The sequence below is a fragment of the Perna viridis genome, chromosome 10, assembly GCF_037379345.1.
Source record: "Perna viridis isolate PV_CMFRI_1.1 ecotype Kerala chromosome 10, ASM3737934v1, whole genome shotgun sequence".
In the NCBI taxonomy this organism is placed as follows: Eukaryota; Metazoa; Mollusca; class Bivalvia; order Mytilida; family Mytilidae; genus Perna; species Perna viridis.
The window spans coordinates 9,090,470-9,118,462 of NC_142454.1; the positions used below are offsets into that span (position 1 = coordinate 9,090,470).

Below are 27,993 nucleotides of genomic sequence, written 5' to 3' on the forward strand. Positions count from 1 at the left end.
GGTGATTTGCCTGAAGATGCTTTATAAAAAGCTTTATAGATTTTGTCTAAATTCATAAAAAAATGACTCAGATCTTTTCATGAAGAATCGATGAAATATAGATCAATAAATAGATATTGGATAGATGAAAATAAAAAAAAACATGAATCAACAAACCAAAATGATAAAATAAAACGAAAAAAAGGCCCAGATATGTAACAAATTCCAATCTGTTTTCTGCATCCTGACCAATAAATACGTCAGCATCAGGTATATATAATCCCATCAAACCGAGAGAAGCCCAAATTGTGTGACCGTTTTCAATAGGGCTTTCTATTTTCAAATCCCCAAACAATGGATAAAAATCTTTTTCATTCATTGGTCGAGTTCACACTCAACCTGAACGTCTCGTTGATAACTAGACTCAACAAAAACAGTTTTTATTAATGACTAGCTGCATCGAGGGGACAATGGTCATCTGTGTATCGCGTATGATGTTGATTAAGCTTGTATTTCTTTGACAATTCAAGCGATCAAAAACAAAAATAAATAAATGATGTAATCCATTATTTTAAATAAGATGGTAATGCAACAAATTAATTGTTATGTAACATTTAGTTGCATAGAAACCATTTTTTTGGAACCACACTACTTTGCCAAATAAGAATACGAAGTAATAATTGGTCATGATTGTAATTACTACAATATAATATTTTTGGTTAACAGTTTCTTAAAACTGTTACATGTTATTCTTTGACTATATCATATGATATAGGTATAAATCGTATCTCGTTGGATAAAGTCACCCACTATTCAATTGCTCCTCAGCCTACCAGTTTTCACAACGTTCTTCTTGATATCTAAATGTGATAACGTTTCATATTTAACTTCAACTTTGATGTAATGTTTCCTGTTTCACACACTTTTATTGTGTTTTCATTTATAACTTTAAATATAACTGAGTCAAGATGGCAACTGATTAATGGTCATTAATAACGCAAATACATTGTACTATTAAAAATATAGATCTAATAAAATCTATTTAGTAAAAAACAAAGTCTTCATTCAATCCGATGAAGTAGGAGTCTTCACAGTTTGAGCAGCTACCATTGCATTGAAATACGAGTGTGGATCCGACAATAAATCCTGTGGCGTACCGGTTTCAATAACCTAAAGAACATACAAAAGAATAGTTAAAAACCATATCGCTGTGTTGATGATTTTAGTTTATAAAGTATTTTTCTTTCATTCGAAGCTGGTTCCTGTGATGTGTATTTTATACCAAACATTGGGATTAGGTGTTCGATTGGTGTGGCGGGGTCTTTATGTATTGTAATATAAAACCAACAAATGCGGTAACGCCCACAAAACACCAGCCAATATTGTTTGCTTTGTAAAATCTAATAACTCTGACGCAATACAAAATCGTAAAGCAATTAACAACAAAGGTAGCTCTTTCAATGACGATAAATATTGAAAAAAATCTTTAACGCCCTCCTCGCCCCAGAATCTCTACGACGTGTTGACATACGTCTATTAAAACAGGGCATGACAATATGAAAGGGTAATCAAGGCCTGAGTATTGCCCTGGAAATACAACCCTTACCTCACCATAGTCCATTATCAATACCAGATCAGAGTGCAGCACAGTGTTCAATCGATGTGCTATAGTCAAAACCGTACAGTCACTAAAACTCTCTTTTATTGTTTGTTGAATGAGTGAATCTGTCTGTGTATCTATTGATGCCGTTGCTTCGTCAAGAAGTAATATCTTCAACGAAAAGAAACGTTTTTAAATACTTTTATGTAGTTATAACTTCAGTTTTAAGATCAATTAAAAATATTCCTACCCCAAGTAAACTTTTAAAAACTGTGTTTATCAAAACCATTTGACCAAAACACAAACAAAATTTGTTTAACAAGAAAATGATGTTGACCAAGTCCTGGCATATATCATACAGTACTGCATACCTTTAAATGCTTCATTGAAACTATCAAGTGGCTGTGATAACTAGTTACAGACTAAACATTTACACGGATCTCTAACTTTACTTTTTACTTTGCTCTCTCGTAAAAATTGGGATGTAACACATCCTTTTTCTTTCAATCGTTCAATTTTCTATCTTATAAACAGTGTCAAAAGGAGACGAAATACAAACAAACAAAAAATCAAAAGAACAAGAAAAAAAAACAAAACACAACAAACAAACAAAAAAAACCCAAAAAATAAAAAAAAACCCAAAAAACAAACAAACAAACAAACAAAAACAAACAAACAAACAAACAAACAACCAAACAAAAGAAATCTTATATAAATCTCAGACATGATATCACAAAACGTTGTTGGAGTTTATGTATGAGATGTCTACATAAACTCTGAATGAAAATTGACGGTAAAAGATTTATTGAATGTCCTTGGATGACTTACTCAAAAAAAATACAATACGTAAAATTAAAATACCAGGAAAAGTATAGTAGAAGTTCAAGACCACAAATGTTTATATTGACGCATACCTTATTTCGCCTGAGTATGGCCCTGGCAAGACAAATCAATTGTCTTTCTCCAACAGAGAAATTCTCTCCGTTTTCTTCTACATTTAAGTCTAAACCTTGGTCTAACTGCTTTACCTATATCATACATAAAAATAAAATATTGTGGTCTGTTGTACACAGATTGTTTCTAAAAATGCATTTGCTGAGTTTTTACATTGGGCATCCTAAAAAATAGAAACACTTTGATTGATAGAGGCATAACATTCTATGGAAGATATATCATGCATTTCCGGACGAGGACGTCAGATCAGTCATTCAAATGTGAAAGCTCACAGAAAGCAACAACCTGCAGATAGGCATATCTCCCAATTCGGATACATTATTTTATTTCTGAACCAACAAGTCATCAACCTTTCCCGACATTATGTGTGCAAGGTGAAGAAGCAGTGACTACCACTTTTTATAGGGTATGGTATTATTTGATCAAACACTCGACTTCCTGTGCTCAAAGTTAATTCAAACATATCTTACTTCACATTTACTTATGATGCCTATTCAACATGTAAAATTTCCCAATTCAAGTTTCATTGATTCATTCTTAAGTTCACTTGTGGAAACATCGGAAATTGGCAGAGGTACAAAAAATATGACAACGTTCAATTGACGCCAAAAAGTATATTTTCTTTCAACTCCGAATCGGTACACTTTATCATGTGGAACAGATATATATTTTTTTAAAACAACCTTTACCTTTTCTTTCACGTGAGCCTTTTCAAGGGAGTCCCATAGATCTTCATCTTTCAGTTTCCCAAATGGGTCGAGGTTATATCTTAATCAAATAAACAGAATATAGAATTAAGAGCACGTCATTCATAAGTATTCCACTTAAAAACGCAAACGTTATTTCAACTGGAAAACACCGGACGTTTACTCCACCAGTGTTACTGGTCATGTTCCTCTACCTTGGCCTTTTCATCCATAAAGTGTATGTGAATATACAGAACATAAACTGATACGGATGACACAATGTATTTTATGTTATATTAAAATATGTTGTGCGTGTTCTGTTCTCTTATTATATTGTATAAACTTATATAATGAATTGGATTATTTTTTACAAGTTATCCAGTGATATGACAGATGGCAGATCTAAGCATGCGACCCAATCTAACTCGCGAAACAAATTTATCTTCTCTACTTTCAATATAAACGTCTTAAAGGACGTGTTTTAGTTGATACCTTAGACTCCCTGCAAACAATACTGGATCCTGAGGTATTGTTGATAAACGCGAACGTAGTATTTTGAGAGAAATCAGCGACACGTCAATGCCATCAATGTAGATGTGACCATTCGATAGTTCCGCCAGACGGAATAATGCAGCTGCTAGTGACGACTTCCCTAGTATCATGTAAAGAAGAAGGGGTAGTTAATCCGAAAAGGAAAAAAAAAACAAAAAACAAAAAACAAAAAACAACAACAACAATATGTAACAACATGTTTAGAAACTTTCGTGTAAGTATTTGTAAGAATCAGGCAAAGTGAAAAAAAAATTAAAAAATAAAAACAGAAAAGTATGCATGTCAAATCCCAACGATCTGACACAATATTTTTACTCCAGGGTGAATTTTATCTCTGTATCACTGGATTGGTTCAAAATATTTTCAATAGAATGATGGAAAATGAGATTTTGCCCTTGTAATGTTCACTTGCACTGCATTTCATTAAAATAGTAGTTTAATCTAAATTTGGTCTCCTCACCAGCTCCAGTCCTGCCGACGATACCAATCTTCATTTTAGGATAAATATCAAATGATATATTCCTAAGGACAGGTTTTAAGTCTTCACGATACTTCATCTCTGCTTTTGAAAATATGACCCTGCCTTCGTTCGGCCAGTTGTCATTTGGTGTTATATTACATATCGATGATTCGGCGTCTAAATTCTAGAAAAAAGTAACATTATTTCAGAATAGAAGCAATTAATGTTAAAGGAAACATCAACAAAGATATTTTTTTTTTAAATATTACATCAATAAATACTTTATAATAATACCATCCAGATAAATAAAATATTCTAAAAAAACAAATGTCCTACAATATATTATTTCGATCGATTATGATTACTTACTTTTTCGTAATGGTGAAGTCTTTCTATCGAAGTGAATCTTGCCTCAACTTCATTCATCACTCTGATCATGAATTGCATTATACCTACAACCTTTAAAAAGAATAAGAATATATATAGGGCTGAAAAATTCCCAACGATGTTAGAACTGTCAAATTTGCGATGCAAATGTTTGGTCGTTCCCTCCGCGGAACTCGAACTCGTACTGCACAAAGTCCAGCGCCCTAGGCCACTCGGCCAGCTAGGCTATATTTTGAACAGTTTCAACATCGTTGGGAATTTTTCAGACCTTTCTATACGTTTATATATCTTCCCTGTATCAATTTGATTCGATGGAGCAGTGTAGCAAATAGATTCGTCACATTCTGATACTTTGATTATATATATACGGCGTATTTCCCTTGTCAGTTTGCCAGATATCAAAGGTGAAAAATGAACATTTATTTAAAATGTTCCAATAAAAATCTATCTTACATGTCTTATTTAACGCGGATTATACCTCCTTTCTCTAGATATTACAAACATTTCCGGCACAAATGGTGACACCAAATATGCTGACACTTAAGGAGGTAGACGTAGGGCAAGGGACACAACTCTTACAAATCATTAGAATGTTTGTATTCAGCATTTTACATCAATCTTATGTAAGCATCAAGGTAAGTTGAACTGATTTCATTCTGTTTCAATGAAAGCTTGATAGGCTTTGATGAAATTGAATATGATACAAACATTTCACTGATATCATTAGTTATGTCCCTTACCCTAGGTAGTGCAATGTTTTGTAAAAATAAGTTTTACGACCACATATCTGGAAGATAAATGTTAAAAAGAACAAATGGGTAAATAATAACACGTCCTCATTTACTCAAACGCCATAATACTATGGTACAGAAAACAATTCAATACAATTTATATAGTTACAAAATACGCATAGGAAGTTGATTAGTGTACATGTATTGGATGGAGTAATATTGAGTCAGATTCACGATGAGTATCAATTTACATTAATCAGGAGAACTACCCTGGAGACAACATCTTTGTAATTTGTCGTATACGTTTACATAAATTGTTGAGAACAGAAAATAATGAGCTATTCATCAGTTTTTACGCAGGATGGCATTAGTGATAATAATGGTCATCATTTTATATATGCCTAATATGATAATTAACACTTCCACATTTTAACTACGTTATATAACTGTGCATTGCTACACTACAAAGCTAAGTCGCTTTTAGGCATTGAATATTTATAAATGTCAATACAGGTTATAAAGCATGTCTTGTATTGGTAATCCACATCTTTAGATAAAGAATGATTTTGTGTATCATAACGTACGTTAAATATCTAGATATTTAAATATCTCTTCGAATACACAAGCCACATACAAATAAAGATAGATATACATAAAAGTGAGATAACAGTTACTCTAATAAAACATTTTGTGTTAACATTTAATTAACAATCCATAAATCGCAAAGTTATTCAACAGACTTAGGAAAAAAGCGGCCATTGAGGTTATATTTAACGGTACAAAGCTTACCATATTTCATATAATGTTTTCGTAATTCCGAAATGTCGTCAATATGACTGCAACAACAATCAATTTAAAGGGCGATAATTCTTAAAAAAAGTACAACAGAAATTCTAAATAATAATAAAACAAAATTCAAAGTCTGTAAAACACTAAGGCTGTAATTCCTTCTGGGTGCTGACTTGGCTTCCAATATCGATTATATTTTGGTTTTGAAGTATTGTATATAGTTTATTCTCGAATTAAGATATTCCAATGTACTTGGATTAGAGATTAACTCTTAATGTACAGCATACCCAAATTTACAATATTAATATGAATGGTATTTTTGAATGTGTTAAGACTTATACCTTTACACATTGCATTAACGCAAGTCCACCTAATGCTGGGGCAACTGAACCTTTGGTAAGAATAAGGACTAAAGCAGTTGCAACGTTAACTACGGTAGATGTCAAATCTAGTCTTACACCAACCCATCGCATTCCACATTCAAACAAAAATGTAGCTGTACTAGTCACGTCAATCAGTTTAAAGGCACTACAATGAACATGTAAAATAGACAAAACTCTTTCAAAATAAATAATTGATGTTTGGAAAAACTACAACTTTGCATAGCTACAACTACTAAACAAAATACCGAAAAAAAAAAAAGAACATAAATTATAAATTTAGATATCTAAATGAAAAAAAAAAACGATGCTTTCATTGTCTAGTTAAAGTACCCTTATTCAACCATTTCTGTCAAACCAAGTTGTACGAATGTAGACACGCAAGGAACCTGGAAAGGGAAGATACGGTACAAATCATCGAGCAAAAGCAATATGTGACAGATGGACATGGTAATTGCAATTGCTTATCATTCTTATCCATAGATAAAAAAAAACCAATATATTTGACTGGTTAAGTTTTTAAGCTTTGTTTGAATTTCGTGAGTCGCGTGATAGTTATAAAAGTGCCTAAAAGATTATGTTGTATTGTTGCTATGAACTTACCGACTCAAAACATAGCTTATTTGACTTGATTTGATTGACTGAACAAAATAAAGGCCAATCATAGATAAATAAGCCGTGAAGTTACAAACCTTTCAGTAAAATTCTTCTGTTGGTTGAATGGAACTATAGTGTTGAGACCTTGAGCAGTGGTGTTTACGTGTGCTAAAAGTGGTGACCGTGTGACGTTTTCTAATCTTTTAATCTGTCGAACTGAGATGTTAGAAATGTTCTTCATGACAGCAAATATGATGGCGACAGGTACCATAGCAATTAGTACCCAAGGCAACACTACTGCAGTTGTCAATAAAGACAAAACTATTGTGTTCAGAAGTTGTAGCAGTGAATCAATAAGTTGAGGTAGGAAAACATCAGCTGTAATGCAAAATAACGTTTTAGAGAATTTTTCTCATAACTTATATGATAAAAAAAACATATAATTACGGTTTATATAATGAAAGGACGCAATGATATTTCTTCAATGATTTATTTCTAACGATACAATTCTGTCAACATAACCATCATCACTTTCAGTTAAAGAGTAATCAAGGGAACTAAGGTTATAGCGGTAATCAAAAGAATGTAATCCAGGGACAAAGACCAGACATGGAAAACAGACATACACAACAAAGAACATAAAGTAACTAACATCATACATACAAAGTAACGAAAGTAAATGAGCAACTCGGACTCCAGTAAAAACTGGGAGCATGGACCAGGTGCACCGGTAGGATAAGCGTCCTCTGCTTTTCTAGAAACAACCGCCGAGTTGCTCATAAAAAGTCAAGTCTGGGGTAGACAAACGAGGAAAGGAAAACTATGACCCGTTGAATAAATCAGTTTTCATGGTGTTGATGGATACACCATAACGATCCACGAGTTCATGATGACGACCATAAAACTTCTGTAGTGATGACTTCAATCTTGTAGCAACATAATCCTGTTCCAGAAGCCTATTTGTTAGAGTTCTAGCGCGATACAAAAAGTCTGCGTAGTTTCGGCAAGCTCTGGCATAACGTATGAGTTGCGATATGAACACTCCATACGCAGGAGTCGAAGAGATATTGCCACAGATGAAAGGAAAGTTGACAATTCTGAATGAAAAGTCATCACGTTTGTCGTAAAGTTTGATCAATAGTTTTCCTTTACCATCAAATTTCTAAGTGTAGGTCAAGATATGAGGCTGACTTCACAGTGTCTGTAGTATCCTTTATCTCAAGTTCTTTTGGGTAGATGCGATGTATCAAATCTTCGAAATTAGGATTGTTTAAAGATAACACGTCATCTATATAGCGGAAACTGAGATTGAAGGATCTAGCTAAACAATATTCTTTCTTTCTGATCAGATCAGCTATAAAGTCAGCCTCATAAGAGTGAAGGAATAGGTCAGCTAGTAAAGGGGCACAATTTGTTCCCATTGGAATGCCGACCGTTTGTTGAAAAACACGTCCACCACACTTGACAAATATGTTGTCGATTAAAAATTCCAGCATTTTGTAAACATCTTCCTCTGTATATTTGAAAGATGATTTGGAATTATTTCTTACAAAGTATGAGGAATCTCTACAAAGAACTATATATTTGTATCTAGGTGTACCATCTTTTTTTGGAAAAACAACGATGGTTGCAATGATAAATGCATGCATTTAAGGAGGTAGACCTAGGTTTAGGGGCACAACTCTTAAATATCAATGATCATTATTTTACATAAATCTCATGGAAGCATCAAAGTAACTTGGACTGATTTCATTCTGTTTCAAATGAAAGCTTGATAGGCTTAAGTAAAATTGAATATGATACAAATATATCACTGATTTCAAGAGTTATGTCCCCTACCCTAGGTCTACCTCCTTAAAGATATACAATACCTTCGTCCATATCCTTCGAAAATCTATTGAGTACCCTTCCTGTAGGATTGGAGTCAAAAAACTTCATAGGCGCTCTCAGTACCTTCACTAGAATGATGTTGTGAAGTTTAACTGATGCATGAATCATTGTCTTTGATAAATAAAAAAATAAAACAGTGGTATAACGATACAGCTCCTAAATGGTAAATGGTTTAAACTTCCCGCTTACAAGATATATCATCCCCTATACTCCATTATTCTTTTACTTTCATGTGAAAATTAGCCATATCTCAATAGAAAAATCCCCATGGAATTTTTGTTTATACATATTGTTTTCATTAAAAAATCGAAATGTAAGGTCGCCGCCTCTACATCTCCCCAAATCCTATTCCGTCCCCAGTGGATTAAAAAGTTTATCAAATGCAAGAGCAGCACACAAGTTTGTATTTAAACTATTTTCAACATATTTCTTATAGATTTAATAGTTATTCGTATAGATTTAATAGTTTCTAAATAACACATTTTGTTAAATTGGTGTACTTAATGAAGTCATAATTGTAGATGAAGTTAATACTATGACACTGCAAAAAAAAAATATTATAACAATTATTCAGCCTTAAAAAACTAGTTTCCTTAATTTGTCACCTTTGAAGTACTCACCACAGCTCCAGCAAATCCTCTCAATATCATTAGGAGAAGGATACCTCCCAATGATGACACATAAATAATCAAGTAGAAATTGTCGGATGTGTTATCAACGGCAGGTGCTATCGTCGTCGCCGTCGTTAAATTGGAGATGAATGTCATGGTCGAGTGATTTTTGCCGTTCACTTGTCCATTTGTAAGGTTTTGTAACGGAGGAGGCTGTTAAAGACAACAGAAAAAAGGTATATCTTATGTAAAAACCATAATAATGCGTACGAAAAGTTGATATACAATAAAGTATTACATAAAATTTCCTAATAAGCAGAGTACGTACCTTATTTTCGTCAATCGACAAATTTTGGTAAAAGAAACAAAAAAACACAAACAGAAAAAAACAAACAAACAAACAATCAAACAAACAAACAAAACCCCCGGTCTAAATGCGAACGGGGTAAAACTGAACAACACTCGTATCTCTCATACCAACAAAACCTCCGGTCTATATGCGAGGGGGTATAACAGAACAGCACTCATGTCTCTCATACCAACAACTTTATTGAGCAAGACATAAGAATTGAATCTCTCTTCCTTATCGTTTCTAATTAGTCATCTTTCGAAATTCAATGTATGAATACCACTGAAAACAAATAATCTTAACGTAACACGTGTAGAATCTAGTATCATATATCAATGTATGTAAAAATGCCAACCATTTCTAATGAGTTGATCCAGATACCAAGCCACCAATCAGAAAACACAACAGATCCCATTGCAAGACTGTACAGAAACAGCACCAACAAACATACAATATATCCTCCAGCCGCACTAATGTAAGATTTGTAGGTGCCAAACTTCACATTACCAACAACCATTTCCTCTTTTTCTATCAGCTGTCCTACCAAGAAAGTTGAATTTGTAGATAAGAACATAGTTATTACAACATACCAAGGTATAAGAACACAAGAAACATAAATCTAACTAGAAATACTGTGAGCAAGCCCATAAAGAGTATAGACCTGCTGAGAATAGAGTAAATTATAAAATCCTATAGTTTGTTTTACTCGCTTTAAAGCCCTTCAACAACAACTATATATCCTGCCATGTTCATTGACATATAATACCATATCTTTTTCATAATATTTTATCCTTTGAGCTGTTGAAGATGATGTTGATAGACAGACAGGGCGATTTTGTATATGCAACTTTAACTAACTGTTTGTGGGGTCGGTAGGGGGTTAACATTCAACTTAATAATGCTGCAAGTTTTCCTGAAATTATTGTACCTTTTGGTTTATTTTCTTGAATGTTTTTGGTGGATGTGCTTTTTGGAGCACCATTCGCATCTTCCTTTTTATCTTCAGTGGATAATTTTGTTGGTTGCGCATCTTCCTCTGCTTCGTTCTTTAATGGTTTCGGTACTGAAACATACATTTCACATTATTAGCAACGGTTAGTATAAGTTTCTTTCTTCTGGTTTTGTAAAAATTTCATCCAATTTTGTTTTATTCATAGAGACCCAAAAAAAAGAAACAATATACAGTAAAACTTTAACGTTGTAAAATAACGTTTTGAAATTAAGTTTGATATCAAAGGAAAACTGATTACTCCATTTAAATAAGCTTCAGATTCATTAAACATATGTAATTTTCCACTAGAACTCTAACAAATAGGCTTCTGGAACAGGATTATGTTGCTACAAGATTGAAGTCATCACTACAGAAGTTTTATGGTCATCATCATGAACTCGTGGATCGCTATGGTGTATCCATCAACACCATGAAAATTGATTTATTCAGCGTATCATAGTTTTCCTTTCCTCGTTTGTCTACCCCAGACTTGACTTTTTATGAGCAACTCGACGGTTGTTTCTAGAAAAGCAGAGGACGCTTACCACACCGGTGCACCTGGTCCATGCTCCCAGTTTTTAGTGGAGTCCGAGTTGCTCATTTACTTTTGTTACTTTGTATGTATGATTTTAGTTACTTTATGTTCTTTGTTGTGTATGTCTATTTTCCATGTCTGGTCTTTGTCCCTGGATTACATTCTTTTGATTACCGCTATAACCTTGGTTCCCTTGATGACTCTTTGAGGAAAAATTATGACCACATTTGTTCTCGTTGTTCCTTTTTTGATAGATTAAAAAAAATAATAATAAAACAAACTCTTATAAAAATTGTCTATATAAGTGCATATATCTATATTTAACTAACGAAGAAATATATTGCAAGTAACAGTATAATTCAATATATTACAGCAATTGAACTTTAAAGTTATAACCCCCTAAGTTTAAGTGTAAACATTGAATAATTATGATTCAATGTTCTTAAGACTTACACTGACTCTTCATTGATGTGTTGTTATGATAATGGAACTTCCCCATCATTTGTTTGTAGTATCCATTAGAGGTCATAAGGTCATCATGGTGACCTTGTTCTACTATGGCTCCGTCATCAAAAACAACGATCTGATCACAGTGCTTTAAATACTAAAAGAGACATAAAAACACTTTACCAGATATCAAGATAGAATATTTGTTATAGCCATATTTCCGCAGATTGTTAAATAAAAAATGAAATATATAGCTAAACCTGAATTTAAATAGCCATTGTCATTACATACATAATAGGCCAAGTCGATCTTTAATTGTAAATTTATATTTGCCCTCTTATATATTATACCTGAAGTTGGTGGGTTGCCAGAATTACTGTTTTACCAGCAAGCCTCTTTTTGATACACGTGTGGAACAAATGGTGCCCTACATGCACATCGACTGCCGATAGTGGATCGTCTAGGAGGTATATATCACTATCACTGTACACAGCTCTTGCTAGGCTTACTCGTTGTTTCTGCCCCCCGCTCAAATTTGCCCCACGCTCCCCGATCTAACATTCACAAAAATAAACTTAAAACATAGCTTTTCATGTACTATTACATCCAAGATGGTACTTTTTAGCATATAGAATGATTGCAGCTTGATTGAATCGAAGATGTGTTGGATTCTTGAGAATGAGACACTATTTCGTCTCTGGAACCGATTGTAAAACGTACAAATTACATGATTACCACGGTTGATACGCTTTGTCATAATTTAATTTAGTTTAAAAAAATAGTTATTCTAGATCAATGTCTATTTTTCTATGTAAATTATACTTTGCGGAAAAGTGTTTTAACGGTTATATCGTTCTTAAAATACATTCTTTGTATATAATATGTATACACGAAATTATTCAACTTCGACGGATAATCTATGGAAAAGGTGCTCAAAATCAATTACCTCTGTCTCATCACCATTGTCAAGAATAGCTAGGTCTGACTCTAATCCACAAGCGTATATCACATCTTGATACCTTTTAGTATACAAAATGTAAAAAGCCAATGAGTGATGGGGCTATTTCTCAAATTACATTCAACTTTATCCATAAAGCACCGTAATGCTACGTCTGGACAAACGGAAACATGTGAAACTTTCTATAACATAAGAAGCGTGTCTAGTTTTAAAAAAAAATCACATACTAACTGGATACGTCACTCCCGACATCTTTTAAAGATTGTGAATCATTCATGTTTTGACAGACCCTCCGTCCCTACTTTATAATGAAGAAAAAATCTTATCATTATCATTATAAATGATTAAAACAGTAGTTATACAAAATAATCATATAGCAAACGAAGTCTCGAAAAAAAAAATTTCATTATATACAATTTGATATTAGCTAGTCTACTAACTGAAATATTTCAGAACAAGCTTATGGATAAGGTTGCTTTATGATGGACCAGTTGGTGTTTTTAATTCTTGTATTTTCATCCATTATGTTTCCTTTGTTTTGAACATAACTACCTTCCAGGTTCAAACGGTTTCCCGAACAAAATATTTTCCCGTACGGTAGCGTTGAAAATCCATGCTTGCTGCGCTGCATATCCTATGTTTCCGTCTACTGCAACGTGACCGGATATAAACGGCATCTACATACAAAGTAGCCATTGCAAGTTATGTATAAATATTAATAGGTAAATTCCACGGAAACCGCTTTAATGGAGATTCATGGAACTTCGATAAATGAAATGCAGCTCTTGTAGTGTGTATTTGACCTTATTATAAATTCACATTGCATGGAACCAATATTAAGTTATATGCGAATTAATGTATACAGAAGTCAAATTTGACTTAGAAGGACAATACCTTTTACAAAATTTGTCAACCTTTGACCCTGATAAAATTAATGTAGTCCCGAGGAAGTCAAAAATAAAAAAAAAATAAAAAAAATAAAAATAAAAAAAAACTTAAGGAAGAACATAAAACTAGTCTCAACACCCTCTGTTCAATTGGAGCCTTAATTTTAGAATGCTCGTCAAAGTACAAAAAGAATAATGCACCATTTGAACAGAAATATTACATACCCTCGACAGTATGGCAGAAATCAACGATGATTTTCCTGATCCAACGGGTCCGCATATTCCTATTAGCTTTCCCTTAAAACAGAAATAGAAGTTTCTTCGGAATGTTTAGCAAAAAAAAGTAATAAAAATAAATAAATAAATAAAATAAAATAATGATAAAAAAATAAATAAATAATCTGAAACATGTACTATAAAACTATTATCTCGTTACATCTATAGTGGTAATATCAATAAAAACCGCCGAAATAAAATAAAAAAAATAAAGGCATGCCGTAAATGAAATCATGTAACCAAACAAAAAATCTTGTAGGAGATGTTTTTGAATGAGGTAAGTTTGATATATCGAACATTTAAACAGATATAATGCACACCATAAAACTCTTATTGATAAGTTCATACAAACCTTTTGTGCAGTAAAATTAATCCTTTCAATGTGAAACGATCCTTTACTTTGTCTATTACTTGTAAGACCTGGGAAAAATTAAATGATCGTTCAGCATACGACAAATATGCAAGTATAGTAGTTTAATCTTGGATATAAAAGCCACCGTGTTTTAGTCATATAAGACACCCCCCCCCCCAAAAAAAAAGAAGGTACATAAAAATCTCGAATAGAATATAGTATAATCCAGCATGTTTCTATTAATGATATCATACTTTTCTTTATTATGGTACACAGTTATTTCTGAAATATCAAGTTCTATTCATCTGTAAAAGAATTTACATAGAAAGGAACATTACTTAAGACACCTTTTGACTCTCTCTTTTTTTTCCTGGCTTTTTCTTCCTTTTCTGATATATTAGTGTCCTCCCACATGAAAAAAGCATTATCAATTTCAATGGCATTGAGAGGACTTCTACAGTCACTTCCGTGTGGTTCAAATTCTTTTTCACGGAGTAGCCTCTGTAAGAAAGAATATGATAATGGATGGCAGTATATTTCTATGTTAAGTTAATGCATACCATTATATCTAGTCATAGATAACCATAACCTTTTATCCGTACTAAAGATGTCTGCCACACTTGTAGATACATATATTAGTCATGTTTAAATATTATAAAGTTTTCTATAAGAAAAAAATAAGCTAGGTCGAATCACATTGCTACGTGCAGTATAAATTTCTAAACTGTGTCAATATAAATTTGTATAAACCTTGGAATAGGATGGATGGAATATTTTATAATTGGCAACAAGAAAGAAAGTTTAGATGAATGATTCACGGACATACATTAAATCTGGTATGATACTCAATAAAATTTAAAACTGTAGATTTGCATGCCAGTTTGAACAGTTGAGTGGTCTATATAAGTTTGTTATGCAGCATAAATTCAAAAAAATAAATTTAAAACTATCAAACTTTGTCGTTGAAAACAATTTCTAGCTTATGCAATGTCGTGTTTAGACATGGTTCAATAGAACGGAAAGGGAAAGTATTTTTTTTAATTACAATATCTTGTGATAAAAAGTACTGGTGTCGAATTCACAAAAAAAAGTCGTAAGTGTGAAATTGATCGTAAATTATGACGTCACAATACTATTTTAGGTTGGGACGTCATTACTTACGATCAACTTTACTCTTACGATTTTTTGTGAATTCGGCGCCTGACTTTTAATTATTTATAAGAAATATTACAATCGTTATACCTCCATTCTATTATAACTGACGCGAACTTCACCAAATATTCTAGTTGCATAGGGGATAAGAGCGACTATTATTCTCAGAAATTGTAGTGTACCAACAACTGCAAAAGCCTGTATTAGAAATAATAATAAAAAAAAATAGAGAGAATCATAATGAATTTTAACAGACAGGAAAAAATGATGATGGTTATTCATATTCCTCTTTTAAAGCTGCATTAGCTGTCATTTCTGTAAATTTTTGTTTCTGTTGAAATACGCATTTCTACTAAATTTTACTTTTTCTGTATAATTTCATATGATACCCACACATAACATGCATTAAATACATGAAATAGGTGTCTATGTATTTGTTGTCTTGCAAGACAAAAAATCGACCTAGATAAGTTCGAATTCATGTGACTTCTGGTGAACTTTATCCCCGCATGTGCCGAAAGGGTCGCTTCTTTAATAACAAGTCTGAATGTAAAGCGAAAGTGGTTATTCAGCGGCAAGAAAGACCGACGGACTCGAGCCGTAAAAGAAAAAAGAATCGAATATAACGCAAGGATACTCTTGAAATTTACATATTATGATATAATGTGGCACAAATATGGTCATTATATATTTAAAAACTAATTAAGAAATAGATGAAATGAAATGAAAACAAGACACATGCTTACCTGTGTATCCGTTATTGTTATTTTTTTTCAAGATTAAAGTATTTTTAACCCAGGTGAATGTGCCGTCGGAAATCTTCGGAAGTAATGGCGAAAAATAATTAGATCAGAGCTATCGATTTTCTCTGATTTAAAAACGTTTTCACAATATTCTGTAGGTATTATTGACATTTATTGCTTCAATTGCATTACTACAAACTTATTTCATTGAATCAGCAAAATTCAGTTAAATCAAAACTGAACAAATTTGGCAGCTAATGCAGCTTTAGAATACACGTTTGACTCCAAAACTTAAAATAAAACCCTTTGATATATATAAAAAAAGATGTAGCAAGGCATAGAAATGATACGATTGGAAACTCGTATGATATAGACTATATTGTTTTCTTTTCGTTATTGTAGAGGTAACTATATTTGGGATTTGTAGAAACTTGATTAGTTCATGGAGTTTGAATTAGCGGATTGGAATATAGACCTATGATTGCAACTGCGTCTGTACGTTGAATTAAAAATTAAAAATTCGTAATTTGATCAAAGTAATTTCTTATCGTCGATTAAGGAAAAGTCTTTCTATTTCAATGTGTCCAGCTTAAATAAAATTAAAACAACAACAACAACACACACACAACAACAGCAACAACAACAACGATAACCTAAGTTTACCGTTGATGCAGAAATGTTATTTCCGAAAGCCCTAAATGTTGCTATCGTCGCCACTGCTGCTAACGTCGGAGTCACGGGAATCACAGCTGTACTAATGGAATTCATTATTGTAGCAACAAGGAGATACTTTTTCTCTTGTTCCCTAATGGCTGAAAACAAAGAATATGTGGGTTAGTTACCGAATCTGCACACGATGATGTTAATCCGTCTTTTATTGATTTTGTGATACTTTTCCAGTTTATAACAAAAACTAGTTTATACAGTTGTATGTCAATGTTGGTTAATGCGCAAAAAACATATCATATTGAAAAGACAACGTTTCGTGAATACAAATTCGTAATTTGATCCATTGTGGTGGACGCGTTTTTCAGCAAACGGTCGGCATTCAAATAGGAACAAATTATGCTGCTCTTCTTGCTAACCCATTCTTTCACTCTGATGAGGCTGACTTTATTGCTGGTCTGATCAAAAAGAAGGAGCATTGTTTAGCTATATCCTCTAATCTCAGTTTCCGCTATATAGAAGACGTGTTATCTTTAAACAATCCTAATTTCGAAGATTTGATACATCGCATCTACCCAAAAGAACTTGAGATAAAGGATACTACAGACACTGTGAACTCAGCCTCATATCTTGACATTAACCTAGTTATTGATGGTAAAGGAAAACGTTCGACCAAACTATACGACAAATGCGATGACTTTTCATTCCGTTTAGTCAACTTTCCTTTCATGTGTGGAAACATCCTTTCAGCGTATTAAGTTTTCATATCACAACTCATACGTTATGCCAGAGAGCCAGCCGTAACTATGCAGACTTTTTGTATCGCACTAGACTTCTTACATGTATGCTTCTGGAACAGGTTATGTTGCTGCAAAATTGAAGTCATTACTACAGAAGTTTTATGGTTGTCATCATGAACTCGTGGGTCGTTACGGTGTATCCATCTGCACCATGAAAACTGATTTGTTGAACGTATCATAGTTTTCCTTTCCTCTTTCGTCTACCCCAACTTGCCTTTCCATGTTTTTATGAGCAACTCGGCGGTTGTTTCTATAAAAGGATAGGACGCTTATCCTACCGATGCACCTGGTCCATGCTCCAGGTTTTTAGTGGAGTTGCTCATTTACTTTTGTTACTTTATATGTATTATTTGGGTTATTTTATGTTTTTGTTGTGTATGTCTGTTTTCCATGTCTTGTCTGTCCCTGGATTACATTCTTTTTATATCCACTGGAATCTTGGTTTCCTTGATTATTCTTTCAATACAAGAGAAAACATATAGAAGTGCATTCATCGAATTGTCAATGTATTCATTTCATCTCCATGGTGATACAACAAAACATCTTTACGCCATTATTATATTATGTTTATATTCAATTCTTCTATTTTTGGTTAACTAAATTGATATGTACCTCTGTTTAAGAGATAAAACATTCATTTTCTCATACATTAACATACATTTTTTTCTATCATTTTCATACTCTGCTATCTATCTTCTACAAAATGAGTAAAAACACATCGTATTTTGACCGTTATATTTTAAGGGATCGACAATGTTATATAAACCTGAAATAATTTCCCGGAATGGCTCCTCCCAGGCGTACATCTTTAACAGTTTTATACTGTTCAATATTTCTGTCATCTTCCGAACCTGAAATTATTCTCCATTACCATTACTACCCAAAATATGATTTTGGAAGACTTGAAAAGTCCCATTTTTATATTTTTATGTACACTTACTAGTATTTGCCATTGTGATGTGATCAAAGAACATTAAGATTAATCTTTCATAAGAAATACACTATTCCATGTTTTCTTCATATAAATCGTCTTTATGCTTTATTGATTTGCAGAAATCTTCAATTAGAAGGTACAATTTCATATCTTGCATTGCATGACTATATCATTGACCTTTACTTACTCTTTTATCTGTGTGCTGTACTGTTTTTCTTCGCATACGTTCCACACCCTTTGTCAATGCTCCCTGCAATAATGTTTAATCTTCATTTTCAATTTCCAATTGTCAATTTTTCATTTGTCTGTGGCAACACCCCTTTTTGCCCTTGTATTTGGAGTTTTATATCATACCACGTTAGTCAGAGCTTTACTTCTTGTAACAAGGCTAAATAAGATTATGTTGCCACCAAACTAACGTCGTTACTTCAAAGGTTCGACAGCCAGTATCGTGAATTTCTTCACCACGAGAAAAGGTATGTTCATAATGTTTTTTGTTTACTTCCTGTGCTTCAACCCATATATTATACCACATGGGTAACCCGGTTCGGAAGGGGTGTTTGTAGGAAAGCAGATAACTCTTGCGCTTCTTGAGGACCCGGTGCATACTCTTTGTTTTATCAGGGTTTCTCATTTGTTCTTGAATGTGTGTGCATTCCTTTAGTTATTTTGTCAATTTTGGTGCTTTGTCCCATTTCTCGCCTAGTGGTTGTCTTTTGTTCCAACCATGGCATTGTATAACAAGATATTTTTTTAACTGATCGGTTGTAACATACAAAATATGATATATTACTGAAGTGAGTTCATTTTCACAGTAGAATAATATACTTTCATTTTTGGCGATTTTATTTCTTGAAAATTATAATTTTTTTTGTGTGTGTGTCTGTATCTTGAAATAGTTTTCTTATTATCACGTTGCTTGTTTGATATTTCTATTTTTATAATGCTCCCAGTTTTTAGTGGAGTCCGAGTTGCTCATTTACTTTTGTTACTTTGTATGTATGATTTTAGTTACTTTATGTTCTTTGTCGTGTATGTCTGTTTTCCATGTCTGGTCTTTGTCCCTGGATTACATTCTTTTGATTATAACCTTGGTTCCCTCGATTACTCTTATAGTAGTTTGACCTTAAGGACGCTCTTCTATGGAAACACAAGTCACCTGATCGCAATTTGGTTTCCAGATTGGCCAAATACCGATTACTTAGTGGCGTTCGAAAAAACTGTATAGAAAATTTAACTTGTGTGCCATATGTTATTTTCTTGAATGAAATGTACAAACTTATTAAAAAATTAAGTCGGTTATCTTTTCTGAAGATAGCACTTGTTTAAATTCAAGTTGATATTTTCTAAGAAGAATCAACGGAATATATACATACCAAGGGATCCATTAAAAAAATCGTTAGAGATTTATATTTTTTAAGATACGACGACAAACAGACGACGACTGCAAAACTATAGAATCAAACCTGAAGTATGTAACACAGTACAAAGACTGCTATAGCAATAAAGCACCATGGACCAATCAGGTAGTATGTATAACTCCCGCCAATTATCATGTATATAGGTAAGGCAAGAATGTACACAAAGGTTATACTGTTGATAAAGACTCGAACAGCATCACTACCAAATATGTTTGTAGCCTGAAAGATTATTAAAATTATATCAATGTCAAACGTGTAATCAATACTCTAGGCACTTAATATGAACAAAATACATTTGCGGAAATTTAAGGGATTTCTCAAGGATTGAAAAGTTATCAGCAATATTTGGATTTTGTCAGGACAAACCAAATATAAAAAGTATGACAAAACAAACGGTTGTCATCGTTACATTTTTTCTCTTTGATTTCGGTTCATCATCAGGGAAATACTAAATAACAGCAATCGTTATAGATTATTAAAGTTTTCCATAATATGTTTTGTAACGCCCTATCGAGATATTTTAAGACTACCCTGTTTTAGGGTAACGCCCCTTTCGAGATATTTAAGACTACCCTGTTTTCGGGTAAACAAATTCATACCTCTGCCAAACTCTTTCCTTTAATTTTCTGAAGCCGAAGTATTTTTCTGTAAGCAATTCCTAGAAAACCAGATCTAAACCGTACACCTAAAAATAAAAAAAAATATTGCATTTCCGACGCAGACACACGTGCTTTTAACCATAGGAGTTAATTGAGTTCATTACAGGACGATGTTACTTTTTTTACGCCAAGTCCAATATTCCGAACCACTAGACCAGCTAAAACAGATATTATGTTCTGCGTTATATCGTTATATCGTAATACTTTAATTTAATGAGTTGTCAATAGCGTTTAACTTGATAAAAGCTGTGTAACTATAAATGTGACTTAAGGATCGATCAAAAACTCATTGCAAATTCAAAAATAATTTAAATGACAATATTATCCACTTAATTACCTGTTTGGGCGCCAAATATAATGATGATACAGAACGATGCAGCCCTTATGATATTGGCAACCATCATTGCTGCAACTAGCCCTAAACCAAACAATAGGTCACTTTCTGATGATTCTATGTATGCCAATACTTGGTTTATAACATATCCCTGTCAAAAAATAACAACAGTGTTATGTTTTTTAATAATGATAAAATGTATTCTGAAACTTATAAAATATTATTGGTCCGCTGTAATGAAGAATAATTTTCGGTAGACTGGTCAAATTTAATCAATTAAAATTCAGTCACGAAAGCTTGATTTACAAGAATTTAAGATATATAACATGAGAAAGATTGAGAAGTTGCATCCACTGAAACTTTGCAAGAGTTATGGATAAAGAGCAAGCAAAATTTAAGTTCCGAATGAGAATAAAATTTTTCGCAGAGTGCATACTTATACATCCGCAGAGGCAGAACCCTGAACAAATGGACGTATAGAGCATACAGCTCTCAATTAATATTATAATCAAATACATAACACAGGATACAATTTTGACCAAAATGGAAAAGAGTAAATAACTTAAATATTTGCAATAAAATATTTAAAAGATAACATGAACAGACAAACAGACGGATAGTCAAAGCGCTTTCTATAAATCCAAGTATTGATTTATTGGTTTCTGTATGGTATGATAAATAAGAATATAAACCCTAGATTAAAATAAATAAAAAATCACAATGTTGTGACATTTTGGCAGAAGCGTTTCTTGAATTAAAGTCCAAAAACAGGAAATGAAAATGCCCATATTTATCTGGATTAAAACCCATTACGCAAAAATGTAAAATCCCCCCCCCCAAAAAAAATAAAACAAAATGATAAAATCGGAAAAGGGACTAGTAAAAAAAAACTATGCTTGACGCATTTTCACGTTATTGAAAAGGAGCTCTCATCATCAGCGTAAAATAAATAATTCACCAAAAATTTGCTTGAAATTGTTGCAGGGGTTTATGAGTTATATTTAAAAAAACAGAAAATCTTCCAATTTTTGTACGAATAAAGTCCCATATAATAATCAAAAAACAAAAACAAAAACTTTAACATAACAAAAACAAAAACAAAAAACAAAAAACAAAAACAAATAAAAAAACAAAAAAAAAACAAAATAAATAAATAAAATGAAATAAAAATAAAGAAAACGAAAATTCTTAAATGAATAAAAATCGAAATGGACATCAACCAAAATAAACAATCCACCAAAGTTTCACAAAAATCGGTAGAAGCATTTTTAAATCATTATGAGAAGTGGGAAAAACGGACGGTTAGACAGACGGAGGGACACCGGTATAGGCTACATTCCGTTATGTAAGACGGATGTTAAAAGACACCGTACGTAGAATCAGCACGCTTCGTATCAGAACATATAAAACAACTCGGCCCACCGACAGGTCACCTCAAGCCTCCTTAAACTAGGGTCTGCATCGATGAGGCCATGCACAATAGCCTGAACCCTTTTTACTTTTACAAATTAAACCTGCTTCATATCAAATGCCTTACCGAAACAAAAAAGGTTGACAAAGCATTGATAGCCACAATAAAGAGACTGACAATGATGCGTGTTTTACAGAACTTTGCCCAGCATGTAAACATTGATGCATTCTTCTCTCCTTTTGATTTTACTTCTTCGTTCCATAGAGATTCTAATCTAAATATAAATTCATTCAAAACCAAATTATTTTTTTTTCTTAAAATTGCAGTGCACATTTATAAGTTTAAAAAGGAGTGGATAAACTAAATGAATGCCTAATAAAAACTTAGTTATCAGTATCATACATTAAGATTACGCGTCAATCAGCAAGTCTTATGGTCTACTGATATATTCATATTTAATCATGTCATGTTATAGTATATGTACACCACTGCTTTTCAACGATAATATTTAGTTCATATTCTTTCAAAGCAGAGTTGTATTATTATCTTACATCTACCATATAAAACCCAGAAGTGTAATACGTCAGTCAAATGTTAAATTCTGCACTAACATCATAATTTTAACCCCTTTATGTCCTGAGACGGTAACGCTCTATAACGTTTGCTAATACGTGCTTTAAATATGGAATGATGTACATTTGGGTCAAATATATATTTTTATACGATATTAGGATTCAAGAAAAAACGAAAAAAAAAAAAAAAATCACATCTTTTTACAATTACGTCATTTCTTTCCGTTTTCTTCACACCATTTTTTGCTTTAACACTTTTAATAATGTATGATTACCAACTAAAACAGATTTACATTCTTTCCACTCCGCAACGAAAACACCGTATCCTTTTGTGTTTCGTCTTGTTTTCCTTATCCTTAATTTTTTATACATGTATGTAATATATTTCATTCGATTTGCTACATTGTGTATATATATATGGATTGTCTTTGTTGCCCGCTTTCATGTTCTGGTCTTAGACGTACTTGAATCCGCAATTCGGTATTTTTTGCTGATATTTACTCACTTGAAAGTGAAAAAAATAATCCTCATAAGGGTAATCTATTTGTTTTAAAAAAAGGTGTAGTTGTAATATTTTCATGTAGGACTTACTTTCCAATTTTTAAAAAAAACATCATTTTCTTAATTTTATTTATCAATTTAATTGGCAGTTTAACTACGAAGCCCAGTTAATTCGTGTGTTTCATTCGGAACTCTGTTAACCTGTCAGTATTGATGTTGCATGATTCCCATTCGGAACACTCCCATATGTCACTCTCTTCGAGATCCTCGTTTCTGTGTCTGTACATTTTCATCACTAATGGTGTCATCCAAGTAAGAAACGTATAAGATAACAGACCCGTTTTGTTGATTGGTAATGTTCCATCTCTAGATAAAAACAGTTTTGGTAGACTAAACATTTAACAAAAAAAAACCAAGTAAATATTGCAAATGTTGGTATGCTGTATACGTGTTTCAAAAAGTTATCTCTCATCACCATCATTTAATCAGGTATGTAGGAAGTTCAAGATTAAAAAAAAGGGATATTTTTTATAAAACCAATTGTGTTTATATTTTAATTCTCATTTTAATGCATTACATAAAGTTAAATAGCATTTTTTTTTATCACCTAATGAATATTCAATTAAGTAATGATTTGAACTGGATTTCTTGATTTAATTTTCTTACTAAAGAGGCAAGCACTGACGTCACATTTGAAACGTTTTATGACCAGGGCATAGCGGTATGCAGAAAGTTGTAAATCACAAAATCAGAAAGTGAGAAAAAAAAAACCAAATCGGCCAGAAAATGCAAGATTAGGAAATCTCAGACACCATCGTTAGAATTCTTGAAATCTGAACCTTGGGTGTCTGAGATTTCTTAGCGGTGTTAGATTCTTAATATCTGACAACATTATAGAAGTGTATACATATGTATGGCAATCACCTACCTTGAGGATGGTCTGAATGGTTTTAGGACTTTAAGGGCTGTAGAATATTTCCTGGATGAGGATTGATCCGATGGTACACTTGTAGTTAATCCTCCCCCTGTCACTACATCAGTGTTTTGGAATACACTATGAATAAACAATATAATTTGTTTTGTCCGCTCTAAACTCTTAGTTAAAAATGACAAGACCATATTAAAAAAATCAGTGAAATTAAAATATAGACTCCAGACAGAAATTCAAGCCAAAAAGATGAATGAATGGTCGCTGCTTAACTGAATTATTCTTAAAGCAACGCATGTATATTACGTAAAACACATTAAAATCTTTGTATTTTTTTTATCACCACTTTAATCTGTTATTATCTATGTTTATGTGTATAATTGCTGATGAGTGAAACTAACTTTACAAATATACAAAATGTATAAAACCGTTCATACAAGTATTGATAGATTCTGATAAGGGGGTGAATTTATGTATGGTTCCTTTTCATCTACCTGAGATTTAATTTTAAAAAAGATCAAGGCGTGTGTTCAGTGTTCGTGAAATCGATCGAATGAAATGCAGATTAAAGCAAAATATATTTCAAATTAAGTAACAGTCCTTGTAAGAATCATGCAAATTCTGTAAAATTTGATACATCCCAAAAAGGCTACACATTTTTATTTTTGTTATTAAGTTGCTTTATAGGTTTATATTATGGACTGTGTAATTACTCATTCAAATGTATCCGCTCTTAGGAGTTAATACACTGAAAATGTAATAGTTTCTATTGTATTTTAGTTTCATTTACAGAGTTATCTCCCTTAATTTTATATTCTGCAGTGCATTCTATATAATTTTTATCTTATGAACAAGGATTCTATGAAAGGCCACGTGTAATTTTCTGTTTACTAAAGCATTTTAAACAATATATCAATAAACAAAAATATGTAGGCTCTCTAACCATTATCACGCTTTGCTTGAATCATAGTTGGAGTGCTACATAAAATGCATCTACTGTCTCAGTAGTACATAAAATCTTCAATTTTCAAATATATTAACATTCATAATGTAAATCAAATTATTTTCGTGCGCAATAACTTTAGCTAATTCCATGAGCAAAGAAAAAAAATACAAAAAAAATGTGTTTACCCCAAGCAAGTATCTTTCTAATACGATGTATCAATGATAGAGTGTTAGTCGCGAAATTGATAAGCCGCGAAATCTGATAAAGATATCAATTCCAGAACCGAAAAGTTCTATCATGCCTTAGTGTTTTGGGGTTTCCGAATTTCATTGTATTGCTAAATTTTGGTAAATTATATATGAAACATATAAAAAACAATAAGCGATGAATACGTCGCTAGGAATTGGAATTTAAAAAGAGTAAATATTCCAGAGTGAACTACTAGTGAGAAATAAATTAAGAAAAAGAAGTAAATCATTATGGGATAAGTATCAATGACTGAAGATTGATTGACTATGATTTAACGTCCTATTGCAAATATTTCATGTCTTTTGGAACGAAAACCATTAACTAATCCAGCAAATCCTGCTTTGTGTTAGTCTGACACACAGAGACGGATATTTATTGCGCTAGCCTTCAATAAGCATTTTTTCGCAGGTAGGTATGCCACCGTAGTCAGTCACTTTTTTTCCGACTCCGAGCCAACCAATCAGTCTCGCGTGCTTGGTGGGGAACAAAGACTACCAATGTAAAGTCTTCGTGCGGGGGGATTGGCCCCACGACCTCCCGCATTCGAGGTAAAATGATCAATAATAACTTAACGACCCTTACCGTATATCTGATTCACTGACACCATTGGTCATCGCAGGGTTGTCATAAGTGTATTTTTCATTAGCTGACTGTATATCAGTGAACACACTGAACCTCCTCAGTTCGGGCATTGAAGATTTCTTCTTCTCGCTCGCCATTGTGTCTAAAACATACCTATTAAAAAAAAAAACTGCTGATATTAACGCAGACAGAATAGTAAAATAACATAAAATGGTTTTAAATTTTCACAAACAAGTAGGTTTTTTGGCACTTATCTGGTCCCATTCATAAAACCATTAAAATAAATTACGCGTGTTAATATTGAATAATTACGTCCGAGGTCATAACAAATCATACCTTACGATGTGGTTTGGTGCTTACACTTACAAATGTGAAAAACTTTTAGATAAGTTCTCCTTAATTTTATTGGTCTCTGATGTGATTTTTGACGATGCATTTTAAAAATTATTATTTGGTGCTTCTGTATATTTTATCTGACTTAAACTAATTTATGCCATAATGAATAGCATTGGGCAGCAGGATTATTACGAGAATAAGCATGGTATATATATGTTTAAAATCCGAACCATTGAAAAAAATACGAGCAAATCGAACCAATTTTGATATGTAAACACCATTACGATCGTGACAAGTGGATGTCACCATCTAAAAACGGTTAGTTGACAAAAGGGAATGAAAATCATCCCTTTTATCATCAGAATAACTTGACGATAAACGGTTTCGCAAGAAGGCAAGACAATTCGAGTGGTGTGAGCATATCAAAAGAAGTCATATTAACTAGCTTATTTAAGCCCTCTCTAATTTAACAAAACTTTAATATAAAAACTTCAATGTATACACAGATACGAATTTGGTAGAGATTCCTCATACGTTGTAAAAAAAACCTGTTCCAAATCATCTTCCATATATACTGAAAAGGATGTTTTCAGAATGCTCGATTTTTTTATGGATAACATAATTGTGGTGGACGCAAACCGTCTGCATTCCAATGGGAACAAATTGTGCTCCTCTACCTGCTGATCTATTCCTCCACTCTTATGAGGTTGAATTTATAGCTGATCTGATCCAAAAGAAGGAACATCGTTTAGCTAGATCCTAAGTATACCTGGTCCATGCTCCCAGTTTTTAGTGGAGTCCGAGTTGCTCATTTACTTTTGGTATTTTGTATGTACTGTTTTTGGTCATTTTATGTTCTTTGTTTTGTGTGTGTGTGTTTTCCATATCTGGTCTATGTCTCTGAACTACATTCTTTTGATTTCCACTGGAATCTTGGTTCCCTTGAATACTCGCTGAGTTTGTTAAAGATACGAAACTAGTTACGATCCGTACTCGGTATTAAGGTTTGTTTCCTTGCAGACTAAAATCGGGCTCTCCCTCCTTCTAAGGTAAAACAAAACTCGTATTGATTACAGTTATTAGGACTTTGTCCTCTATTCATTGAGAGAAAATTATAGTAACAAATAAGAATTAATTTATCAATATATATATGATACTTATACTGTACTTACACGTCTTTTTTTGTTTTTTGTCTGTGTTATTATCAACTTTACACTTGTATGGCTGACCCACACCTAAGCCATTTCATGCGTCTTTAAAAGACTAGTCCTCAAATGTATGAAACAATAATGCAGGAGGGGTGAATCACACGCTTGTTTAAAACCCACTTTCTTACCCTCATAGAATG

The 27,993-nt window shown here is 32.7% G+C and overlaps 1 protein-coding gene across 2 annotated transcripts; it reads right to left on the bottom strand.

The window, feature by feature from the left end:
• Positions 1-403: 403 nt before the first annotated feature.
• Positions 404-27,993, bottom strand: LOC148604426 (ATP-binding cassette sub-family C member 5-like). Of its 2 annotated transcripts, none has more exons than XM_088549302.1 (32): positions 27,818-27,993; positions 26,310-26,462; positions 24,533-24,658; positions 23,806-23,970; positions 22,658-22,805; positions 21,124-21,271; positions 20,727-20,812; positions 20,173-20,346; positions 18,894-18,956; positions 18,539-18,623; positions 16,970-17,118; positions 15,654-15,761; positions 14,759-14,912; positions 14,412-14,479; positions 14,009-14,080; positions 13,449-13,573; positions 12,885-12,957; positions 12,289-12,492; positions 11,945-12,095; positions 10,894-11,028; positions 10,321-10,505; positions 9,626-9,829; positions 8,987-9,116; positions 7,211-7,493; positions 6,480-6,666; positions 4,601-4,690; positions 4,232-4,415; positions 3,712-3,871; positions 3,217-3,301; positions 2,494-2,601; positions 1,586-1,750; positions 404-1,149 (listed from the first exon to the last, which is right to left on the bottom strand). In XM_088549302.1, exons 2-32 carry the CDS (start codon positions 26,444-26,446, stop codon positions 1,045-1,047), a joined length of 4,257 nt encoding a protein of 1,418 aa, XP_088405428.1. In that variant the 5' UTR covers positions 26,447-26,462; positions 27,818-27,993; the 3' UTR covers positions 404-1,044. The 2 variants fall into 2 exon arrangements, with proteins under 2 accessions (XP_088405428.1, XP_088405427.1); XM_088549301.1 differs by having other exon boundaries at positions 14,750-14,912.